The sequence below is a fragment of the Mesoplodon mirus genome (assembly GCF_964341445.2).
Source record: "Mesoplodon mirus genome assembly, chromosome: 1".
NCBI lineage: Eukaryota > Metazoa > Chordata > Mammalia > Artiodactyla > Ziphiidae > Mesoplodon > Mesoplodon mirus.
This window is the reverse complement of record NC_138976.1, coordinates 75,381,850-75,407,902: the sequence shown is the minus strand read 5'-3', so window position 1 is coordinate 75,407,902 and position 26,053 is coordinate 75,381,850. Positions and strand designations below refer to the sequence as shown.

At 43.2% G+C, this 26,053-nt stretch overlaps 1 protein-coding gene across 3 annotated transcripts in view; it reads left to right on the top strand.

Moving 5' to 3' along the window:
* The window catches only part of KANK1 (KN motif and ankyrin repeat domains 1), a 192,113-nt gene that overhangs the window by 153,208 nt on the left and 12,852 nt on the right, over positions 1 to 26,053 (top strand). For all 3 annotated transcript variants that reach the window (XM_082620052.1, XM_082620053.1, XM_082620051.1), the window contains exons 4-6: positions 10,627 to 13,296; positions 24,353 to 24,550; positions 25,201 to 25,309. In XM_082620052.1, the coding sequence (XP_082476178.1) occupies positions 10,627 to 13,296; positions 24,353 to 24,550; positions 25,201 to 25,309 (2,977 nt within the window). The remainder of the gene's footprint in view (positions 1 to 10,626; positions 13,297 to 24,352; positions 24,551 to 25,200; positions 25,310 to 26,053) is intronic.

Here is a 26,053-nt window from a genome sequence, read left to right as displayed (position 1 = left end):
TTGTTATAAAGCAGAAACTAACACACCATTGTAAAGCAATTATACTCCAATAAAGATGTTAAAAAAAAAAGAGGGAAGGGATATGGGGACATATGTATGCATATGGCTGATTCACTTTGGTGTACTACAGAAACTAACACAGTACTGTGAAGCAATTATAATCCAATAAAGATCTATTTAAAAAATAAATAAAATAAAAATAGAGACCTGGGAATTCCCTGGCGGTCCAGTGATGAGGACTCTGTGCTTCAATTGCCGGTGGCCTAGGTTCGATCCCTGGTCAGGGAACTAAGATCCTACAAGCCACATGGCGCAGCCTAAAAAAAAAAGAGAGACCTGTCCTTCTGTAGGATGTCTTTCAGGTAGGATCCATTAACATTTCCAGATTCAGGCATGCCTTCCGAGCGGAAACCCAACAGAAGTGAAACTGTGTTCTTCTCAGAACATGGCCTCAGGGGCACGTGTTGGTAGCCTTGATCACCGGGTCCACGTAGTTCTTGGTCAGCGCTCTGCACCATACCATCACCATGTTTCTCTTTGTGATTGACACGTATTTTGTGGGAGGCATTCTGAGGCCACACCAATATCCTGTTCTTCAGTAGGAAATCTCTACACCCTAGACTTAGCAGCCGTTGATGATTCCTGCCTGAGTCAGCTACTGTTAATAATCGTTGCTAAGTGGTGATTTTCTGTTTCCATGATTCTTTATTTATTGAACTATAAATTGGCACTCTATTATATATTTCTTATAGCATTATGGACTCACAGATACCTGATTTATTCAGTGGATTGAAATCTGCTACTATCATTAATCATATTATTTTGATGCCCAAATTATCCCAGATTTGGACAGTGGAACCTAAGAGAGTTTTGGAGCCAACTAGACCCCTGACACTGTTTTTAAATAGCTCATCTGATGTGTGCTGACACTTGAGGTTAATAACTAGTAGGTAGCACCTGTTATCTGAGTTCTAAGGGTTGTATGCACCTCAGGCAATAGGGGTCAGCTGCAGCAAGATCCTTGTCAGGCAGGCACACAGAGCACTCAGGTGACTAGAGGCAAGCCGACCTGAAGTTCAGCTTGTCAGGGTCCATGTAGTAGGTAGAAGTCTTGAATTTTCAGAGTGTATTGCTTACATTCTCCCAGACCCTCTCCTTTGTCTTTAGCCTTCCCTTGGGTAACTCAGGCCCTGGTCAGCGTGGGCAGAGAAGTAGGGGCTGGGGCTGGGAGCACTATGGGTTGGCAATAGCTTGCCACCCATCCTTCCCTCTCTCCTCCACGAAGACACTTGCTGGCTGCCAGGGTCAACATTGTCTTTGCTACACAGAGATTTTCAGTCCCTGCTGTGCTCATTCTAGTTTCAAATATGGAGCAAGTTTGTGCTCTGCATCTCAACATGCTAAATCAGAGCCTGCATTCCCTAAAATATCCTCTCTCCTTTCTTCCTGCCCTCACTCATGCCACCCCTGTTCCTCCCAGATTAGATGTATCATACTTCTCAAAAGGAAATCCCATCATTTTTCTCTGCAGTGAGTCATCCATTGGTTTAAAGAAAAATATTTTCTTTTTTATTAGCAGAATGAGGTCATAGATAGAGCCCCAGAGGTGAGTACAAGGACTGATCCCCGTCTCTAGCTCTGCCCAGAGGAGCTGAGATTTGTCAGGCCTTCTCAGTTTCCTCTTGAATAGTTTAGGGGGGAAGATGTGGACCACAGGCTGCCGCCAAATGCAGGCAGGCTCTAAGTTCTTGTGGTTTTAACACTATGGCTAGCATTTATCTAGTTGAGTAAATAAAACTCACACAGTGCAAAGGAATTTGTGATACCACAAGAAAACCTCGCAGGGACTTGAACAGTCCATGGAAAACCTAATGGAGGCAGCCGAAGAGAATTTTAATACATACTCCAGCATCTAGCCAGATCAGCCTTGCTAAGATGCAAATCTCATCATTTCACTCCCGTGTTTAGACCCTTCAACAGCTACCTGATGCACCTGAGAACCACAGACCTGACTCCCAGGGCCCTGTGTGATTGGGGCTTGGTCCCTTCTCTGCCTCGGTTCGTGTTTTCTTTATCATGCAAAGCTCTTTTCAGTTCCTGAAAGTGGCAGGTTTCACATATGCTGTTTTCTCTGCCTAGAATTTCTGCCATCCCAGTCTCCCTGCCAAACACCCACCCACCCTTAGCCCAGTGGACCCCTCAAATACAGCACCCTGGCAGAACACTCCCTGAGCTCAGCTCAGGTGGGATCCCTGCTCTGCCCTAGCAGAATCCTGTCTTTTACTCTCACAGCACTTATCACAGTTGCTTTTATATATGCATCCTTTGTCTGTCTCCTATAGTTCACAAGTTCTACCCAGGTCGGCTCTCTGTCCATTTTGATTTGCCCCTAGCAGTGTTTGCCACATGGTAGGTTCGTAATAAATACTTACTGAATGAAAGAATAAATCCATCTTTCAGTCTGACAGTTGCATCTTCCCTAGGTCACATTCCTTCTCTGGGGTGTGGGAACAGGTAGACCTGGAATGTGGGACCAGTATGAAGAGGAGCAGTGACGGAGACAGTGGAAGAATGTGCAGGTTAATGTCTGTGGGGACAGGTTACAAAAGCAGAGATAAGATCATCTGTGAGAGGAAATCTAACTATTTAGGGAGAGGAGCCAGAAGGAGTTATGAAGAGTTTCGGATATGAGAAAAAAACCACATTATAACTTAGCCACGTAAACAAACCAAGCCTGTAAAATTGAGTTATGCTACGTATGACGTGTCAGTTGGCCTGGTATTTCGCATGAACTCTGGCATGCACTTTGCTTTTCTTCATGTTGTCATTTTATTTGAACGAAGCATTTGGGTAGCTGTTTAAAACAGCTGCAACCTGTTTAGGTTAAGTCTAGGTGAAATCAGGTAGGTAATATAAACTCCATGGAACAGGGATTCAGGCTTTATAGAACAGGCTCTAACATCTAATAGGTGCTCATCATTCGAATGAATGATTGGATGGATTTGTTAGCTAGGAGGGGAAAAGAGCAGATATAAAAAAAATAATTCTTTGGTAAATGAAAAAGCAAGAGAAAGTCTCATCTGCCATACATTCTTTTTTGTTTGTTTGTTTGTTTTCTCGGTATGCGGGCCTCTCACTGTTGTGGCCTCTCCCGCTGCGGAGCAAGGGCTCCGGACGCGCAGGCTCAGCGGCCATGGCTCACGGGCCCAGCCACTCCGTGGCATGTGGGATCTTCCGGGACCAGGGCACGAACCCGTGTCCCCTGCATCGGCAGGCGGACTCTCAACCACTGCGCCACCAGAGAAGATCCTGCCGTACATTCTTGGAAAACAATGAGGAACACTTACATTGTTATCCTTTTCTTTGTGTGTTCTCTAACAAATGGTATTTCTCAATAGATTTGGTACAAGAAGCTCCTTGGGACTCAGTCTTAAGGCTGACAGTGTCATCAGGAGAGCTTTCCAGTTAAACCTGTCCAGAAGGACCTGTTCCACTTCACTGTCTTCTTCATCCCCTGCTCCATGCCGGGAAAAGTTGATTTACTAGCTCAATTACTCTGAGTGATTAACTTCATGAGAACTTCTCTCTTAAGAGAGAGAGTTCATCTCTGAGTTGATCCTACTGCTTTTCTTTCCTGCCTCTCAGCCTTAGCTGATGTTGAATCTTTTTGACTGCTTCAGACAGCAGGATGCTTACACTCTGCTGCTTTTAAGTATGGGGATCTATGTTTAATTATGTGCTTCTAGGGGATTGACTCAGCTCTTAGGGCAAAAACTTCATGGTTCATGTGAGAGGGGACAATACGGTAATGGGAATTAGCAGAGTTCTTCAGTTTCAATAGTCAGGTAGACTATCTGGTGAAGAAAAACACATAAAGAGTGTGTGGAAGTCTTGGCACATAGGTGCAATTATTTTTCACGGCACCATTAGTCAGTAATTGGGCCTAGAGTTTGCAGCAGTGAAACCAGAACAAAGAAGTCATTGTATCCTAGTTAATAGATAGAGTAATAATATCAAAGTTTTGTCCATTTAAAAGTTCACCAGGACACATTATTTCAGAAACCTCCAGTGTTTTTTGCTCATAGGAAAGAATGGCTCACTGTGATAGTGTATGTAGAGAAGTATTTAGTGGTTTCTGGCTCCAAAATGGCATTTTTATTACCCTGTCACTTAAGCATGATGGTGTGGTCCCACTGAGAAAAGGAAGACTTGGAGACCGCAGCTTACATGGCCAAATTCTCAATTGCTATATGTGAATTTTTACTATGCTCACTGTCTTTAGCATAGGCATTCTCAGCCTCAACACCACAGTCTGCACTCAGTATCCACAGGGGATTGATTCTAGGACCCCTCAGGGATACCAAAATCCGTGGATGCTCAAGTCCCTTATATAAAATGTCGTAGTACAGTTGACCCTCTGTATCTGTGGGTTCCACAGATAAAGAGGGCCGATTGTATTGACATTTTGGACTGGATAATTCTTCGTTGGGAAAGGTAGGACCCTCCTGAGCATTGTAGGATGTTTAGCAGCATTCCTGGCATCTACCTACTAGATGCCAGTAGCACCACTTCTTCTAGTCGTGGCAAGCAAAAATGTCTCCAGAATTTGCTAAATATCCCCTGGGGGCAAAATCACCCCCACTTGAGAAACACCACTATCAGGTTAGTACTCCCAGACTAGTTTCTTCTAATCTTCTACCTCCTGGCCACTACATTACTTTTTATGTCTTCCCAAACCAAATATTTGGATATTAAGTTTAGTTTCCTTGAAAAGTTAAAACCATATAATGCTTTATGAATCTGAATGAAATGACTTTTGAAATATCCATATCTCCATTGCACTTTGTTAATGCAGAAAAATTGCAAGGAAAATTTCAAATTGTTCTTGAGTCTATACACTTGCCTTGTCACAGAGCACTAGTTTTACAGGTAGCAAACATATAAATAAAGAGTAGAATTACCATCAGTTTGTTGATTTTAGCTTTTCTCTGAACCCATGGGAATTTGGTCTGGACTTGGGGAGTTGTCTCTAGTTGGTGCTATCACATTTGGTGTTTGGTTACCCCAAATTGCTAACTGTACAAACTGGGTTGGGGCAGAGAAGAGGGAAGAGGGACTCTGACCCTTGGTGTCTAGGAAGCTGGTCGACCCAGAGATGATGGCAACCTGAGAAGCCAGGTGGACCACTGTTAGAAGCCTATCCACTTAGCCTGGTACACAGATATAAATTCTGGTGGTTCCGCCTCTTCGCTTCACTTCTGCCTTGCCTTTTATTTATTTATTTTTCTATGCACTACCCCCCTCCCACTAGACTGTGAGCCTTGTAAGAACAGGGGCCTTGTCTCCTTTGTTCACACTGTGTGCCCAGCTCCTACAATAATAGTACCTGGAAAATAGTAATAAGAGAGAGAGGTGTTACCAAAATTGTTTTTTTAATCAATATTGCTTATAAATATAAGTTAAATATATGAATCATTTTTTATTTGGTCCTCACGTCACTCTTGGGTACTATAACATTTTAACTGGTCCCCTTGAATTTAATCTCTTTCCCTATCTCAGTTTAATCCACACACAGCTATGAAGACAATCCTTGCTGAGCCTTTTGGCCCCCTAGCACAGGGCCTGGTATGCAGTCTGTCAGTGACTAAATGGACGAGATTCCCCTGCTCCAGGACCCGGTGTGGTGTCCTCTTCTGTACTTGGTCATCCCCCTCTCTTCCAGCCTCGTCTTTCCTTAAGCTGCACTAACAGGCTCTGCCTGGCTCTTCTCCACCACCTACCTGTCTTTCCATTTTACTCTATCACTTACCTTGTCTTCAGAACTCATCTCCTGCTTAACTCCATTCTGTTTTGATCATTTATTCAAATATCATCAGATTGTGCTTGTTGATAATATACCTTTGTAATTGACCTAACTTAGTGTTATGTTTAGGGTGTTTGGCATTTATCTCACAGCTAGACTGTACCTCATTTTATTTCTTATAAATCCTTCCTCTTCCTCTTTCCATTGAATAGGACCATTTTCTGCACCCAATTAAGCTTTCAATAAATGCTATATATAATGAAGGTAGAGGTGGTGCCAGGAGCAGTCTCTACCACTGGATTTCCAGACATTCAGAAAATTCTTGTAAACACCAGGGACAGCCCTCTGATTCCAGACTATTTTGTTAGAAGCTGTTACTTTCCGGATTCCAGTTGCAGATAACAGCCAGTGGTTTTTGGCTTTGTATAAGCAGGCATAGCTCTGTTAGTCCAAAAAGGCTTTTTAGGAAGTTAAGAGTCTCCTTTATAACCCATTCAGAGATTTTTTTTTTAACTGCTGTTTTTACACATCCTTAATTATTCTTGAATTTATCAAATTTTTTGTGATGAAAATGTTTTAATGTAACATCTCCCCCAATTTATCGTTAAACATTTTTCTTTTCAAGATCTGGTCTTAATTTTTTTTTTTTTTTTTTTTGTGAGCGGGAGAAGACACTGAGGAGAGAGTACTGTATCCATTAGAGTTCAGTTTAGCTCTAAGTAACAGAGACCCCAAACAAACAATAGCTAAACAAAATAAAAGTTTATCTTTCACATAAATGTGTAGAGGTAGGCTTTCCGGGAGTAGTGTAGTGCTCTGATCCACAAAGCTCTTAGAGACCCAGGTTCCTTCTAGCACCTTGTTCCTCCATCCCTAAGTATGATCTCATAGTCCATGATAGCAGTGCTATTGTTCCAGTCATCACATCTGCATTCCAGGCCACAGGATGGAGGAAGGAACAAAGAGAAAGGCTGTCAAAGAACAATTCCTGTGTCTTTTAGGGGAGGCTTTTGCGAGTTGCTACGTGACATGTCTGCTTATGGCCATACTAACAGCAAAGGAGGCTAGGGAAATATAGTGTTTATATTTGACCAACTAAACAAAGAGAGTCCTATTAGTGTAGAAGAACGAGGTAACACATACTGAGGAACATCTAGTTATCTTTGCTATGGCTGCCCCATACATCCCTCTGTCAAATGAGCTTTCCTGGAGTTTATTTCAATACATTCCTCTTGCTTCAAAACAGTGACTTCTTGTAATCATATTTTTTTAAAAAGATAAATACCTATGTGTTGTAAAAATTTGTAAAAACATAAAGGACAACGTTAAAATCACCATGATTCCACAACCTAAAGATAGTCACTGAAACAGCATCATGTAAGAAATGTCCTTAACACTAATATAGAACAAGCAACTTCAGACTACAGAGTATTTAGATGTTTTTCAAGGTTCTCTGCTATACTGTATATGCAGTTATTCCTTCAGTAAACATTATAAAACATCTTAGTCCCCAGCATCTTGTTAATTCATGTGTGTGGTTGGAAGGGAGAGCAAAGAAAGAACTTTTAAAAATTATATTTGTTGCTCTCAAGATACTTACAGTCTAGTACTGAGAGACAAGACAAACATATATGAAAAAGTTGGTAAATCAATCAGGGCATATAAGTGCTGTATTTGTGTTAATGTATGTAAAGGTACACTAGAAAGCAGAAGATAAAGTAATCATGACACTAGGTGTCTTTATTTAATGGTAGAATAATTTGTACCGTGGACAACTGTTTGGAAAAATGACACCTTGAGAATACATCTTGCTTTTTAGTTGCTGGAGGGAGAATGAAATTTGGATTACAAGTCCTTAGAACAGCCTGATCAAGCTTAACATGGTTAAATTCTAACCTCTCCTGAATCCCAGATTTAGAAGTCCAAAGTTCATTTAGGGATAATTCAGCATGACCTGTGCCTTTTGTGAACTTCAGAAATAACTAAAGATGGGCCAGTTGAATTTTGCTGAAAAATGGGACGTGCTTTTTTTTTTTTAATCCTGACGTTAGTGCATTTAAAAAATTTTTTTCTGAGGAGAAATCAATGAAAATTAACCTTTCCTAATGAAAATGCCTAAGTGGGAAAATTAACGATGTTAAGACATACACAGAAATACCTAAGCGCTATACCAAAATACTAACAATTGCCACTAGATGGTGAGATATGAGTGACTTTTTTTTTCTTTAGATGGTCCGTACATAACATTTTTTTGTATTCCTCATCGTGTTCTTTTTTTTTTGTAGTATAATTGCTTTACAATATTATAGTAGTGTACAATATTATATATAGGTGTACAGCATAGTGATTTTTTTAACAAGCAAAATGGTTTTTAAAAAGTTATTTTATTTATTTTATTTTCTAAGAAACCTTCACTCGTGGCTAAAGCACAGTGGAGATTACTGTTAAAGGATAACTCCTTGATCCCTGTCCTGAGCCGAGCGCTGGGAAGGCTTCCGCCCGCCCGCTCTGGAACCCATGCCGCGGCGGGTGCTTTCGGAGCCCACAGAGAACAGTGGGGCCCATTGTGCCTCCGGCTTCCTCAGGTGGCCCAGGGCCGAGGCCGCCAGTTTCCACACCAGAACACACACTCTTTCATGAAGAAGGGACCTGGGCGGCAAAGACAGAGCGTCTCTGTAGAGACATTGAAACTGGCGGCTTTCTTTCGACTCCTGGCAAAACTGGCCAGAAGAACACACGTTTTCAAAAGCTCCGGGCTTCCTGTTTGCATTCAGAAAGCGGGGGCCGCCGAGTAGCTGAGGGCGCCCGGGGGTGGGGTCGGCGAGCCGCTGCGACCTCATTGGTGAGAACCCGGCCTATGGCGTGTGCGCCCGGCCCGCCGGCCGAGTTCCCCCAGTGTCCACCCTCCTGCGCTGACGGAGTGGAGAGCCTGGGCCCCCGAGCTGGAGTGCGGGCGGCGGGCCGGCGGGAGCGCAGCGGGCGCCCGGTAGGTGTGCGGCCAGCGGGCGGGCGACGGGGCCTCCCCCGGGGCGCAGCCCCCGCCGGCCCGGGAGCGGGGCGGGCGGCAGCGGGGAGCACCCGGCCGGGAGGGTCTAGGCCGGCCCAGTTTAGAATCAACGCGTGCCGTGAGATCTGTCTGACACCCAAGCCTGCCGTTTTTCTTGGCTGATGGAATTTCAGACAGCACTGGAAACAGGTCTGGCTGCATACTTTGAGTGAGCATGTTGTCCTTGTGGAGTTAAAAAGGAAAGAAGACACGTTCTGTTAGCCTGAGCCCAAGTTTCCGGGCGCAGAGCTCTTCATCAGCTTACACTTCCTTAGGCTAGAAAATGATTGGTGTTGAGCACCTCTTTCAAATAGAATCCTTTTTCCACGTGGTTTAAAACTGAAATCTAATGGCCAGATTCTAACAGCTAGAACAATTTAATGTTGTTTTTAAATGGGGACACGAAGAGAACATAACCTTTTTATTCCTCTTCTTGGCAGTTTTCTTTTATGTACTTTTCTTTCCAGCGTTTCAGAGGGAAGAGGGGGAGTGGAGGTAAAAGGTTTACTCAGAGCTTTCACACTGTCGGGTGTCACATTCAGCACTGTCAAGGGTGGGAAGGACAGGCCAGCAATCCAAATTTCTGGAAGTATCTGGACCTTGACAGCAGTTAGGTGGGCTTTTACACCCAAGGATAGGGGCAGGAGTACAGATGGCTTGCATTTTTACTCATCACTTTGGGATCCTTCCCATAGCTCTCAAATGCAGATCTTGTTATTATGACTCTAGGAAAACACATTACTTAATCCTGCAATTTAAACAAAAATGGCCTTGGTTTTCAGTTTGAAATGCATAGCTCAGGTCAGCAGCAAGGTCTGTGCCTTGAAAGATTCCTGTTTCCTTTTCTAAATGGTTTAGCCAGAAGTAGCATTTATCAAATGCCACACGATCCAGTGTTTGGAGTATAGGTTTGCCCTTATTTTCATTCTCCTTTGCATCTGTTTGGATCCATCACAAGTGCAAAACAAGGTATTCTTGGAATAGTGAATGTTTTGTCCAAAAGAAGTCAGAGGAAAAAACGTTTCCTCTGGTGGGATAGGGTTTGGTTTTGTTTTTAAATGGGAAGACACACAACATAGGTGAAGTCTGTCCTCCAACTGTTCTTACCCCAATGCTGCTGGAGTTAATCACTCAGTGTCCCCTGTGTCCCCGCTTTCTCTGCAAGGAAGGTGTCAAGGCAAATTGTGACCTGGTGGGGGTGGTCAGGCACTGGGGTACGCTGGCCACCAGTTAGAAAGGCCGTACGGTCTGCGAAAGAGCAGTAGGTGGGAGAACTCAGGTCCAGGCTTCCTGGATCTGAACTGACTTGGTCTGTTACTTTAAGACTTCTCACTTTTTTGTGCCTCAGAGTACACTTTATAAAATAGGAGACATAATGACTGCTGTCTATACTTCAGAGGGACTGTAGACGGCAAAAGAAATGATCAACTTGAAAATGCTTTCCAGTCTTTTTAATGCATTCTTTTTTAAAAAAAAATCAAGTATTTAGTAAGGACTTACTGTGTGCCTGGATCTTAAAAATCATTTTCTCATTACATTCTTTTAACAACCTCATGATTTAAATACTTGTTTGCATTTTTACTCAGGGGGAAACTGAAGTTCTGAGAAGTTTGTTAACTCTCTCACCCAGTTGATGAGCTGTAGATTCAGGGTTAGAACATAGATTTGTCAACTCTTAAATCATACTAGCTTACCACACTGCAACATACAACAAATGTTAGTTTTTACCATTATGAGTATTACATGGCATTATAATATTCTCTTCTTTCTGTCTTAGGAAAAGCAGATGATGTTCTGAATGGAGATCATGACAGGGGACAAAAAGGTCCTTATTTTGTGGAGACCCCCTATGGTTATCAACTGGACTTAGATTTCCTCAAATACGTAGATGACATACAGAAAGGAAACACCATCAAGAAAGTAAACATCCAGAAGAGGCGGAAGCCATCTGTGCCATGCCCAGAAACCAGGGCCACACCTAGTCATCAAGGTGTGTGGACTTCCACTGAATCCCTCTCATCCTCCAACAGTGATGACAACAAGCAGTGCCCCAACTTCCTCCTAGCCCAAAGTGAAGTTACATCAACTCCAATCCCAAGGCCACCTGCCCCTCTGGAGACTTCACCCACTTTTCTTACCATCCCGGAAAGCCGACAGCTGCCACCACCATCCCCGCAACTCCCAAAGCACAACCTTCATGTCACCAAGACACTGATGGAGACCCGGAGAAGACTCGAACAGGAGAGAGTCAACATGCAGGTGGCACCTGGTGAGTTCCGAAGGCCCAGGCTGGCCAGTTTTGGAGGCATGGGCTCCACAAGCTCCCTCTCCTCATTTATGGGTTCTGGAAACCACAATCCTGCCATGCAGCAGCATCAGAATGGATACCAAGGCAACGGGGATTATGGTGGCTATGCCCCAGCTGCTGCCACCACTTCTTCCATGGGGAGTTCCATCCGCCACAGCCCTCTGAGCTCAGGGATCTCCACTCCGGTGACCAACGTGAGCCCCATGCACCTGCAGCACATCCGTGAGCAGATGGCCATTGCCCTGAAACGCCTGAAGGAGCTAGAAGAGCAGGTGCGAACCATCCCTGTGCTCCAGGTAAAGATCTCTGTCTTGCAAGAGGAGAAAAGGCAGTTGGCTTCACAGCTGAAAAACCACAGAGCTGCATCCCAGGACGACGTCTGTGGTGTGAGAAAGAGGTCCTACAGTGCTGGGAACGCATCCCAGCTGGAACACCTCTCCCGGACCCGGAGAAGCGGCGGGGAATTATACATTGACTATGAGGAGGGAGAAATGGAGGGCGCGGAGCGGAGCACCCAGAGGGTAAAGGAATTCCGGCAGCTCACAGCAGACATGCAGGCCCTGGAGCGGAAGATCCAGGACGGCAGCTGTGAGGCCGCCTCAGTGCTCAGGGAGAACGGGGAGTGTCGGCCTCGAGAGTGCCAGTCTGTGGCTGTTGGTGCTGATGAGAACATGGACAGCATTGTCATGCACCACAGGGGCGCCGGGTCCTGTAAGGATGTTGCCGTAGGCACAGTCACCGAGACGAGGAATTCTGGGGTCAGCGTGACAGAAGCCATGCTTGGAGTGACTACTGAAGCCGACAAAGAAATTGAGCTGCAACAGCAGACCATAGAAGCCTTAAAGGAAAAGATCTATCGCCTGGAAGTACAGCTTAAAGAAACCACCCATGACCGGGAGATGACTAAACTCAAGCAAGAGCTGCAAGCTGCTGGCTCGAGAAAAAAAGCTGACAAAGCCATGATGGCCCAGCCGCTTGTTTTCAGCAAGGTGGTGGAGGCAGTGGTACCCACAAGAGACCAAATAGCTGGCAGTCACGTGGATGTGGTTGACACCTGTGTCGGGACCTGCGTGCAGACAAATAGCGTAGGCATCTCCTGCCAGCCCCATCGTGAGGATAAAGGGGTGGGCCCTGAGCTGCCCATGAATTGGTGGATTGTTAAGGAAAGTGTGGAAATGCATGACCGATGTACTGGGCGGTCCGTGGAGACGTGTGACAGGAGCGTGGGTGTGGACATCAGCGTCTGTGAAACAGGCAGCAACACGGAGGAGTCTGTGAACGACCTGACGCTCCTCAAGACCAACCTGAATCTCAAAGAAGTCCGCTCCATCGGCTGCGGAGATTGCTCTGTTGATGTGACCGTCTGCTCCCCAAGGGAGCGCACCTCCCGGAGCGTGAACACGGAGGCCGTCAGCCAGGTAGAGGCTGCCGTCATGGCAGTGCCTCGAACCACGAGCCAGCACAGCAGCACGGTTCTAGAACAGGTGTCCCAGTTCACCAACACCGAGACAGCCATCCTCACAGAGTCCTGCACCAACACTTCCCTCAGCACCATGGACAAGCACACCAGCACCCGGACGGTGGAGATGCGGACCGTGGCGGCCGGAGAAGGCCGCGTCAAGGACGTCAGCTCCGCTAAGCTGCGGTCCGTCGGAGTTGGAACGGTGCTCTCTGGCACCTCTGGGTTTGACAGGCCATCCTCCGTGAAGACCAAAGAGTCAGGCGTGGGGCAGATCAGTATTAACGACAACTATCTGGTTGGTCTGAAAATGAGGACCATAGCTTGTGGTCCTCCCCAGTTGACGGTGGGGCCAGCAGGCAGCCGGAGGAGTGTAGGGGTTGGGGATGAGCCTGTAGGAGAGTTCGTGGAGAGCCCCCAGCCCCAGGCTCCGTCCGGAATGGTGACAGGCTTGGATCACTACATTGAACGTGTCCAGAAGCTGCTGGCAGAGCAGCAGGCGCTGCTGGCTGAGAACTACAGTGAACTGGCAGAAGCTTTTGGGGAACCTCACTCACAGATCGGCTCCCTCAACTCCCAGCTCATCAACGCCTTATCGTCAATCAACTGTGTCGTGAAGTCTGCAAGCGCTGAAGAGCTGAGGCCTGACTTCCTGAAAACCAGCCTGGGTAAGGTCACAGGTAGGTGGTGCTCCTGAGGGTCCTGGGAGTGAGAAAGGATGGGGACGGTGGAAATCCAGGAGGTAGGGATTTTTTTTTTTTTTGCCTGGTGGAGCCATTTTTTGGAACCATGGAGAAAGCTTCAGAATGGTAATGGGTAGCATGAAAACCAAGAATCTAAATCCATAAGCAGCTCTGCTGATTCTCATTATCTGATAGTTTCATTAAGGCTAGAAGAAGAAAAGCATACTAGTGTTGGCTGGCTTAGGGGCTGTCTTCGGGGGCTGCTGGTTTGATAGGTGTCTTTCAGTTATTTACTGGCTCATTTTATACAGTATGGCCTGAAAAAAAGTCCTGCCCTGTTTGTAACCACAATTACCAGTGTATGATCAATGAAAAAATACTGGTATGAAGTGTTGTTTTTTTTTTTTTTTTTTTTTTTCCTTTTTGCGGTATGCGGGCCTCTCACTGTTGTGGCCTCTCCCGTTGCGGAGCACAGGCTCCGGACGCGCAGGCCCAGCGGCCATGGCTCACAGGCCCAGCCGCTCCGCGGCATATGGGATCCTCCCAGACCGGGGCACGAACCCGTATCCCCTGCATCGGCAGGCGGACTCTCAACCACTGCGCCACCAGGGAGGCCCTGAAGTGTTTTTAATTAAAACTTTTTATGAGGGGAGAGAGATTCCATTAATTCATGTATCAGTTCAACAAATAATGATTAAGTACCTGCTTTGTTTCAAACAAAGGTATAGGCTCTTGTTTTCATGGTGCTTACATTTCCAGTTGGGGGCACAGGCAATAAACAATATACTTAAATATGTCAGGAGGTGATACGTGCTATGAAGGAAGGAACTCCACTTAGAGAAACTGTGAGTGGTGGCGGAGAGGTGAGGGCAGTTGGAGATGGCATGGTCCAGGAAGGCCTCTCTGACAGGGAGCCCCTGAGCCAGAACCCTGAGACAAGGGAGGGCTTTCCCACTGTTCATTTTGTTAGGTGCTTACATTTTTGTATTTCTCATATTTTCCCTTATTCATTGGGATTCCTGCTCACCCTGGCTTTTCTTTTTTCTTTTTTTAAAAATAAATTTATTTATTTACTTTTGGCTGCATTGGATCTTCATTGCTGTGCGTGGGCTTTCTCTAGTTGCGGTGGCTTCTCTTTTTTTTTTTTTTTTTGCGGTACGTGGGCCTCTCACTGTTGTGGCGTCTCCCGTTGTGGAGCACAGGCTCCGGACGCGCAGGCTCAGCAGCCATGGCTCACAGGCCCAGCCGCTCTGCGGCATGTGGGATCCTCCCGGACCGGGGCAGCGGTGGCTTCTCTTGTTGCACAGCACGGGCTCTAGGTGTGCAGGCTTCAGTAGTTGTGGCACGTGGGCTTCAGTAGTTGTGGCTCACGGGCTCTAGAGCACAGGCTTAGTAGTTGTGGCGCACGGGCCTAGTTGCTTCGCGGCATGTGGGGTCTTCCCAGACCAGGGCTCGAACCCGTGTCCCCTGCATTGGCAGGTGGATTCCTAACTACTGCGCCACCAGGGAAGGCCCTGGCTCTTCTTTAAATTGAAGCTAATAATGGAGAAATTACCCTGGAAGATTTGGTGACATGCTATTTCCCTGTGAGCCTCACTAAAACAAGTTCCCCTGTTGTCAGCTGCATGTGGTTCTAATTGCACATATTATCATCCTACCACTGGGTTCCATTCCTGGCTCTCCAGCTGTCACAAAGCAGCATGACCTGGGGAAGGAAAGTCATCCTTCTTTATACTTCCTTGTGAAATGGGCAGTCAAAGGGCATCCATCCTGTAAGGTTGTCAATGTGTTCATCGCTGGTCCCCAGTAAGCACAGGGTGGCCTTTGTCGTCCTGGGGGTGGTGCTGCTAGCACGTCCAGTGTGGTTTCTTTTGTTGATGTGCCAAAGTGTAGCTGAGGTTTGGGAAGTACTAAAAAAACACACTCTCTACTCTGGCCAAGTGCTACACATAAAATGAATTAAAATGCTTCAAATGATTGGTGTAGTGTGCATTAGATTTAATTTTATGTGAAAACGTGCAGTAGAGACTTAAATGTAACTTAATAAACAAAAAGTTCAAATTCTTTGTTTCCCTCTATAACCAAAAGAGCAATGGTTAAAATAGACTGAAATAGATTATTTTTGTATCTTCTGAGGTTTCACCTCCAAACCTGAATTAGTTAGTTTTTAGTAGCTGTGCTGTGGAACAGATAGCTTATTGTGGAAGAAAATTGAACATGACAGTGACAGCTGATGTATGACAGATTTTTTGCCTTTTGGAGTTAAAGGAGTCTAATAAATGTACAGGGAGTCATTTTAGAGTCAAGAGATTAAAATGATGTTTGAACCGAAGCAAGGTCTTAAGTAACTAATAATATGTCTGTTTCTACTTCTTTTTAAAAATCATGATGTCAGATGTTGAAGTCAAAATGAAACTCTTAAATACCTCCAGACACAGATGGTACAGTGCATCATCCGTTGTAAGAGCCTTTTCCTGCCAGCTTTCCTCCCTCCTCCCGAAACTGGGGTTTCTATTTCACATTCCTGCCATAAATATTCAGGTGAATCGTTGGAATAATCTGCCTGACACCCAGAGCATCAAGACCTAGGGAGGAGGTTTTGTCTGGCTGTGTTACAGTGTTTTTTGGTCTATTTCCAGTCACACTGACATTCCAGACATCACTATTTCGATCTGACCCTACACATGAACACCTAATTAATCAGCTAAAATGCAGGAGACCTACAACATTTGTGAACAAAAGTACAAATATTCTTCATAGAACTTATTTGATCATAGTGGCAGCTCCGTCTCAGAGCATGCAAGAACAACTTTAAATTATTTCTGTAATTCCCATCACATTTGTATTTTGCTTTAAAGTTCTAACGAAGGAATTAGGTTAGGAACTCAATCCAGAGAATTACATTTTTGTTATCTCGTGTGTGTTGAATGGGCTGGAAATGAAAGCAGTTCAGTGTAGTAGAGATCTCAACGTCTGCAGGCTGTGAAGAGTGAAGGTGTGTCAAATGTACTCCAGCTTATTGTTCACACCGAACACTACAGAATATTGCTCACATACAGTCTAGAATACATTTCTGTACCAAAAGGAAAATGGAGTATAGAAAGGTAGTCATCTCAAACTTTCTTCCCCAAATCAAATGATAGGAAGTTTGAGTTTGACATCACCAAAAAGAGCGTATAAATGATCACTTATGTGAACCTAGTACTTTAAAGAATTTAAGTTTGGGCTCCAAAGCCAGGTATCCTGGGTTCGAATTCCTTCTCGGCACTAGGACAGGTTGTCTTTGTTCCCCTACAGGGTTGAAATGAAGATTTAGTGTGTCAGTATGAGTAAAGCATTTGGGATAGTCTGCACCACAGAGGATAAATGCTGGCTCTCATTGCTGTTAACTGTTTTCTGTACTTGCAGAAATGGAAATGTAGATCTAGAACAAATTGCCAAACAAATGCGCTACAAATAGTCTTTTGTGTTTAATGCAAATTATTGTCTTCGTAATTCTGGCTGGCCATCGCCTTCCCCCACCCCCCAATTGTTACACCTCCCCAGCTAATAATTTTATCAAGATAAAGAAATATGTCAATAACAATGGGAAAACACAAAATGAGTAGAATAAATTTTCAATTCAGATTCTCTCAGAATCTGTGTCAAAGCTCAAAATGAAGCCTAAAATTAAATTAGGTGTATATTAGTACCAAACCCAGAGAATTCTCTTCAGTTTTCCTAGGGTTGAAGATCTGAGGGTATTGCTTTTTAGTATGCAAAAGAGCATTATTTTTATCAGCATAATAATAATGCCTAACACTCCTATTCAATTTCTTGAAGTTATAACTGGAGTATGTGCTCATAACACATTAACAGTTCAGAAAGCATACAATACTGAGAGTGTCCCACATGCTCTCATGGGGTAACCCCTTGTGTGTTTGGTGTGTACAGTGTGCAGGTCTGTATTTTAGAGACATTCTGTTTTGACAGCATTTGAATCGTACATATTCTCCTATGTATTTTTCACATGAAACATCACAAACATTTTTTCAGGATTTAAGAGACAATGTCACAGTTTTGATGCAGCTGGAATTTGGTGGTAATCAAAGATGATCTGTAAAGTACTTTTAATTATGAGTTTCATGTATTTAATATTTTCTTTCATGGAATTAAAAGGTTAAGAGGAAATAAGTTTCTCTTCTCAGAAACCTCAGGGAAAAAAATGTTTATTCTTTCTGTAAATCAATTGGATTGTTTTGGTTTGAGGAGTGGGTTACTTTTTTTTTTTTTTCCTTTTCCTTTTTCCCTCTGGAGAGAGAAAATTCTAGACAAATGACTTGCAGTTACAAATACTCTAAAAATATGTAACTGTCTCTGAGCAAATAACAAACAGAACTATCTATAACAGTGGAACTTAACTGCCTGCCACATGATTTATAGAAAATTCATCTCTCATACCGGAATAAAAGAACTGCTTTTTAAATCAGCTTCCATATTTGCACTCTTAGTTTTCTTGGGCTTGCTAAAAAAAATTTATGAACTTGAAGTCATTCCCGTAACTGTGAAAGCAATTTTGTAGACAGAGATCTGAGCCAAAGCAAAAGCAGGGAAAATTAAGTCATTACAAAATACCATTTCTAGTTAGTTTTCTTAGTTCAAATCATATACCATTTACTTGTCCCAGTACCTTTCTTTAAAATCACAAGTTTCTTTTAGTAAATGCTACAAGCATTGAATAATCCAAACCAAATGTTTCTGGAACCCTGTGGTGTGTGATAGCATGATGTGAAAGTCCATTGACCCGGAGGTCAGAGAGCTGACATCTGGTTCTGGCTGCCCAAGAACTTGCAATAACACTTTAGGGGGGTTTGGGCTGCCGTGTCCTCCTGTGTCATGAGAGGGTAGGATTAGATTTTTCTTGCTTGGGCCCTTTCAGCAGAATTATTCTGTAAAAGTAGCTCTTCACCAGGCTGCCCATCAGATTCATCAGAAGAACTTTTTTCCCCCAAATTCATGAGTTTTCTGCTGCCACCCACTGCTACCACCAACGACTCAATAGGCACACTTGGGCCCTATTTCAGGGAAATACTGTTGGAATAAACAGCCTTAAAGTGAGTCTTATTAATCTGGGCTCCATAGCTTCATGAATAGTTTTGTGTTTGGAATTTTTGTGAAGAAAGTGCATGATTTTTATCAGATTCTCAGAAGGGATAGTTGACCCTCAGAGACTGAAATTACAGATCTAGGACATCTGGTACAGACCTTGGGAAAAAGCACTTCAGCCCCGAGGAAAATCTTTTACAAAGATTTAAAATCCACCACTTTGTGAGCCCTTCAGTTGACACTTGTTTGAAAATCTTCATCTTTTAAACTGATGCTTTATCGTTTTAAATGGGTATTAGTGAAATGTATGCACTCTGGAAAAAGATGCATGTTTACTTTGACACTTCTACTCTGAATGAATCTGTAAAGTATATAGTTCATTTCTGGCTAACGCATGGAGATTGGTGTTTTTTAAGAACAGAAATGGCTTTAAGTTTCTGGATGTCCAGTCATAAACGATGAAAGAATTGTTGGTATTGGGTGATGGTTACAACTGTTTGTTCTTCCTCCAATCAGCGAGTCGTTTGTATCTCAGTAAAGATGTTTAAAGTCTGCTCTGTTCCCATCTCTATTCAGGTCAATTGATAGCTATGCATTCAGTGTCAACTATATGCAAAGTGTGGTACTAAAGCAAAGAGAAAGTGGTCGAAGCCTTGAACTTGCAATCCAGTTGGGAAGCCAAGACACTTATACCAGAAATATGAATGATAACCTATGGGGGGTATATATTAGCCACCAAATAATGTGAAAATAAAAGTGCTTGAAGCATTCAGTTGCCATTAAGCTCTCTGAGGTTTAGGGAAGAGATGAGTTTAGTGTGGAGAGGACGACGACGTTAGCTGCATCTGGAAGAACACAGAGCACATCTGTTTAACCCAACAGTTAATGCAGCCTGTCAGCGTGGGTTTTCTGGGTCAGGTCTTGGGTTGGTGTGTAATTAAATGTGGGTGGCATTGTGGTGAGGGAGAATCTGATTCTTAATCCACTCAGCATTTTGATTTCTAAGTACCCACTTTTAGATACATTCATGACAGCTATCTGGTATGTTCTCAGGAAAATATTAAAGTGGCCCTAGAAATTATTACACTGCAGCTCTTACCATTTAGTGGCTTTATGTTGGTGGCCACACGCATTGGTATTCAGGCGGAGTTCTGAGCCAAGAGCCTGCAAACAGAAAGGGATTGTCCTTTCTCCTCCATCAAAGCTACATACTTTCCCCTCACAGGTAATGTGTACCAAATAAAGAAGGTGATCCTTCATGAATAATCCCTACTGTCTATTCCCCAAACCAACATGTGGGCTGAAAAGGGTGAATCTGTGCTCAAGCCCTTTTCCTTATGGAAAAACTAGAAGTGTTATTTTAGACCTCTTTGAATTCTTAATTACACTTCGGGAAAATGCCTAAATGATTGAACGGCCTCCATTATGACTCAGAAATTTCAGTCCTACCTTTTTGACAAGTAAGCTAGATGTTCTTTAAAAATCAAATCAGAATGTTTAAATGAGAATTTGGCACAATAACATGGTTAATTAGTTGGCCGCACTGTTCATAATTGTGCTTTTAGAAGGCACTTGGCATTATAAATAAAAATATGAGTCATCGTGCCAGAAGCATTGCAGTATGTGAGCAGGGCAACTTTTAAGATCCATTTAAATATATTTTTAAATATCAATTTTCTAACAGATTTAGAAACAGATTTCTATATACCAACAACTAATACCCATCCCAGGTGGATAAATATCACAGAGGAAACTGGAGAAGGTGTTCTCTTTAAAAATTTCTCCATCTGTATTTTTCATTGATTTTTTAAAAATATCAAGTACTTTGCTTTAACTTTTCTAAAGTCAAAAACATAAAGAAAGTTTTCCTTTTAAGTTACTTATTTTTCATTACAGTTTGCCTTAGCTAGTAGTATAATTATCCAGGTATTAAATGCTAAGTGTACTTTCGAATTAGAGTTAATACTTCCAGGATGCTTTTGTTTTCCAGAACACTGAGATTTCTGTCATTTGCTGTCTTTTACTTATCACTAATCTGGTCAAGTCATAAAATGAAGCTCATGCTTTATTGGCATTTATGACCATTATAAGTTTGAGTTAACGACCGAAGACCACACAGTTGCCCACTCCCCTGTTCACTAACTCCCCAGTGGTGCCTTCGGAAACTTGTTGTGCCCTGGGGGGAATTTTGAGCAGCTAAGCCATAGTACCAGACTTGTGAAGGTGTTTGGTGATTACTCCTGTTGTTTTACCCTTATTGTTTGCATAGCATTTACTGTTGGCCATGGACTTCTACCATTAGTGGTCCAGGGCTGCTAACTAAACCAACAATAATTCCTAATAACTCACATGGTCCAAGTTGATGGAGCGAAACTGGAGGGAAGTCTAAACTCTTGTTTTTGGCAGTCAAGTTTCACATTGTTTTCAGCAAATTTTTGATTGGTTAATTTAATTCACTGGTTCTCAATCCTAGCTGCACATTAGAATCGTTTGCAGAGCTTTTAAAAATTGCTAATACTTGGGCCCACCTGCAGATACTTCATTGTATCTGTATTTTTAAAAGCTTCGCCCCCAACTCAGGTGACTCTAAAGGGCAGCCAGGGTTGAGACCGTTGAATTTTGTTGGCCACTTTATTTTTGGCTTTCTTGGCTGCACTCTTCCTGTGTTTTACTGAAACACAGCAGTCATTTGTCAGTCTTAGGCTCGTGCGTGTGTCATCTTATGTGTGCCCGCTAACCACAATGGATCTTTATCAAGTTCAGACAATTGTTTCTGGGTCACTCAAGAGAGCCAGACTTTCAACACCATCTAAAAAACATTTTCTGGCAATAAAGGTGACAAATTTCCTCTGATCCAGCTAATGAGAACTAGTTTAATGCTTAGCGTTGTTCTTTGCCTTGCTAGTTAGTCTTAACAGAATCCCTGTGACTTTCCATTGAATTACACAGGCATTTATTTAAGGCTTTCCATTGTCCAGCACTGTTCAGAGCACTGAAGAGGACCCCAGGTAAGAATGTAGCATGGAGGAACTCAGGGACTTCCCTTCTCACAGAGCGAACACATGTGAGACCAAGGAAATGGAGGGCAGGGTATATTTTGGTCTGGACAGTAAGTGCTGCAGAGCAGTGAGGGGAAAAGATCTTTGTGGAGTGGTATCACAGGAAGAAGACTAGAGGAAATAGAAATGGTGCCAAGCCTTGAAAAGAATATGGGTAGAATTCTGCTGGTAAAGAAAGCTGAAATTCTAGGCCGGTAGGACAGTCTAGTAAGGAAGGGCACAGAGGTGGGAGTCATTAAGTCACCAGACCACTCCGAATGAGTAGAGGGTAGGAGCTGTTGAGCAGTTAAACTACCCCAGGAAAGAAGAAGCTGTCCGTGTTCACTGTGAAGGATCCTCAGATGCCTGCTTGAGAGGGTGGACCTTGATGGGAGAAGCTTTAAAAAGCCCTCGTTTACAAAACTAAGTTCTGGAGAAGAGGAGTATTTGCCTCCAGTGGGAAGATTATCTGGAAAAGGGCAGCAGGTGGGAAGTGTGGATTTACTGGGTTGTTAGAAATGTTCTATTTCTGAATTAGGGAGGTGCTCACACAGGCATGTACATTTCCAAAAATTCATCAAACTCGACACTGAAATTCTGTGCATTTTACTGTATATACATTATACCTCAATTTAAAAATATTTTTTAAAGCCATGTTTAGAAGGAAAGAGAACCTATGGATTAAAAGACTTAAAAACCATAGCAGCCAGTGGAAATATAGGACTGAAGTTCTGATTCAAGCACTCTATAAAAAAAATTTTAAGAGATCATTGGAGAAATGTGAATACTGACCAGATATGTGATCATTTTAAATTCTCTTTTTTTAGATTTGATAGTTTTAGCTTTATACTTACTTTTTGAGAACTGTGTTAGGAATATATACTAAAATATTTATGAATGAAAGTGGTAGGGTCTTCAGCTTGTGCTTCAGAGGAATCCAGTGTGAGTGGTTGGAGGAGGTGTAGATGAGCCTAGATAGCTGATCATTATTGAAGCTAGTGCTGGGGACAGAGGGGTTTATTATACTGTTGTCTACTTTTGTGGCTGTTTAAGGTTTCAATAACAATAAAAACTATTTATGTATTTGCATTTTAAAAATCATTGTTGGTCCTTGAATGGAGAAGTGGTTAGTGAAGGTGTTTCTCTAGGAAGTATTCTGGTACTTGAGGATTAACATACTGAGACTCTTTGGAGGTTACTGCAGTAATTTCAAAGTAATGATGAATGAAGTTGAAAAGGAGGAATGAAGACAAATGCCTTGCTTTGTTCACTTCAAGTAAGGCAAAGGCACTTGAGACATTTCTTATTTGCTGTTAGGGGGACACATCAGGTCGTGGGGGCAATTGAATATTATTTGGAGGACTACAGTTAGTACTGTCTGTGTGTGCTGGGGAGGGAGGTGGATTTGTGAAGGAATCACCAGGGAGCACCCCGTTCCTCCGGAGCTAGAGGAGGGAGCATTGTGAGTGGACAAAGTACCATTCGCAGAATTAGGAAATGTCAGCCACACTAAAAATTCTGTGATATACTTGTGTGTGTGTGTGTGTGTGTGTGTGTGTGTGTGTATAAGTTACGTAACAATAATACAATTTTTCTGCTTCACCAGTAAACAAATATTTTTTAATGTAGTTTCTTTTTTTTTTTTTTAGAAATTTATTTATTTTTTGTTTGTTTATTTTTGGCTGCGTTGGGTCTTCGTTGCCACGCACGAACTTTCTCTAGTTGCGGCGAGCGGGAGCTACTCTTCGTTGCGGTGCATGGGCTTCTCTTGTTGTAGAGCACGGCATCTAGGCACGCGGGCTTCAGTAGTCGAGGCACGCAGGCTGAGTAGTTGTGGGTCGCGGGCTCTAGAGCGCAGGCTCAGTAGTTGTAGTGCACAGGCTTAGTTGCTCCGCAGCATGTGGGATCTTCCCGGACCAGGGATCGAACTCGTGTCCCTTGTACTGGCAGGTGGATTCTTTACCACTGTGCCACCAGGGAAGTCCAGTAAACAAATATTAAGTACCTAACATATGTAAAAGCAATCTAGAAGATGTGGTGAGAGAAACAAAGTTGATTAGAACCATGTGGCACCCTCAAAATATTTACAGACAAGAAGGGAGTCTTAAGACAATCACACGAATCAACTACTACATTGTATTATAGATCTTATAAGAGAGTCTGAAAGATGGGCCATGAGAGTTCAGAGAAAGGAGAATTAATTTCTGGTAGGGAGATGAGGGAAGGCTCGGAAGAGGAAGCGATGGGAAGGTTGGCCATGTGAGGGAGGGTAGGGAAGGAACATCACCAGGTAGAAGAAAAAAAGCTAAGAAAATAAGCTTTTGTGCTCTTAGGAGAATAAGAGACCCCACTTTCTACACTGGGAGGAGTTCCATCTACTGGGGTACAGTTCGCACCCCAAAAAGGACCACAGGTATAGTGGGAAATAAACTTGGAGAGGTAAGTTGGTGCCGAGTGGCAGATGGTGTAGAATCTGGCTAAATAGTATGGACTACGTTTCCTGAGTGGTGGGGAGCTTTTTAGGTTTTTCAGGTTTCGTTTTAGCTGGAGTAAGAATGGGATTTGAGCTGAGTGGGAGTTCTACTCTGCAACAGTGCAGGAGAGGGGGAAATGTGAAGGAAAGGGGACAGTCAGGATGCTACACTGGTGGCCCAGGCCAAAGTTAGGTGGTAGCACCAGAACAGAGAGAAGAGAGGCACTGTGGAGTTTGACCGATCCAGATGTGGTCATAAAGGGAAGGGATCACAGTCAAGAAGGCCTTGGGGGTTTGATTTTGGATGGCTTGGCTATTAATGCCAATTATGCAAAAAGAAAACACCAGAAAAGCACTTGAGAAAAGGATGAGTTGCAAGATTTTTTTTTTATACCATTTAGCCCATTTTATTTGGTCCTAGCATCACACACTTCTACAACCTTCTCCTTCCTGACAGGCAGTAATTTGGAATACACCTGTAAGTGTGGAAGTCTTCAATCAGGAGGACCATTAAACTCCCAGACATCCCGGCATGAGCAAGAGGTGGGGACCACAGAAGGGAAGCCCATCAGCAGCCAGGATACCTTCCCCACTCAGGAAAGCACGCTGTCTCCAGTGAACCTGACAGACGACCAGATAGCCGCTGGCCTCTATGGTAACTTTCCTCACTCACGGCCCCTCTCGGCATCAGGGTTCTAGGACCAGAGTTGTCAGCATTCCAGTCTAATGCCAGTGTGCCTTATAAATTGACCTGGAAAAATGATTACACAGTTGTTAGGAAGGTAGACCTAGAATATCTTTAAGATTATCAAAGAAAGCCATGCAGTCCCCTTAAGAAAACTCATCTGATGTTGCAAATGACAAAATATTTTAAACAGCATTTCACTCTTTCATAGTCTGGCAGGTATAAATTTTTTTCCAGGTTATCTCAACTGAAAAACAAAGGACTAATAATCCCTATCTTAGTGCCTAGATGGTTTCTGAGGATCAGGTGAGACGTGACATCACTTTATAAACAGTAAAGCCTGATACAGATGCTAGTTGTCACTGCTTTTGTTATGTCTGGAAGGGCGAATGGATTTTTTTTTCCATTTAAAGAACATTATTAATGGAACTTTGAAGTATTTTCTTTGCACACACACAATTTTCCAGTGGATTTTGGGCAAGCTTCTCATATATACATGCCAAGATCTATATTAACATGAATAAAAAAATAAATGTACATGAAGAAAGAGTACCTATTCACTTAACTTGTATGGGTATGAGTTGTATTAATTTTGATCACCATGATTCACTTTTCCACAGTATGTTCAAATAATGAAAGTACACTGAAGTCCATCATGAAGAAGAAAGATGCCAACAAAGGTGCAAATGGAGCGAAAAAGAATCTTCAGTTTGTTGGCATTAATGGAGGGTAAGGAAAGATGGTGGTACTAGTGTTTATATGCAGTCTTTCTGTTTCCTTTGCCTCCTGCCTACTCAAGTCATATTTAAAGGTGCCTAGTCTGGGATGCTACCACATCTGGGTGACGAAAGATTCCCTCCTCAGAAAGGTGCATTTGGGCTTCCCTTCTCTCTTCTTGCTATCTTTAAGGATATTTCACTCTTGAAAGGATACATGATGAAGCTGAGTAGTTTACATCTTCTCACCTCTGATCTGAAACAAATGGCCTTCAACAAAAGCAACAGGCAGCAGGTTCCCTGTTGGACAGCTTGTACTTAACTGTATCAGAACTGAGCAACAACCAGAGACTGAGAACATCACTCCATGGTCCAGGGATAGTCGTCCACTCCTTCAGAATGGGTTGTTTTGCTTAGCTCTCCATGTTTACAAACAAAATAGTAGGGCCTTTCACCTGAAGAGTAACCTCGCCATGCCATCAGTTATTTGCTTTCTAAATAGAATGTGTTTTAGTTGTTTATTCCTTCTCCTTTAATTGGCCCAGATAAATAGTTAAGCCTGTTTGTCCTCCTACAGTTGAATCAAAGCAATTAATCTATTAATCCATTCATGGCCTTGGCAGGAAAGCAATAGTGCAGAGTTAGTTGAGATAACATTTATAGTAGGGCATACCACAAAGATATAACAGTGCTGTCAGTTTTCTAGATGTTTAACGTTTTATTGGGTAATATGTCCCACAGTTTGGAGAGTGTGTAC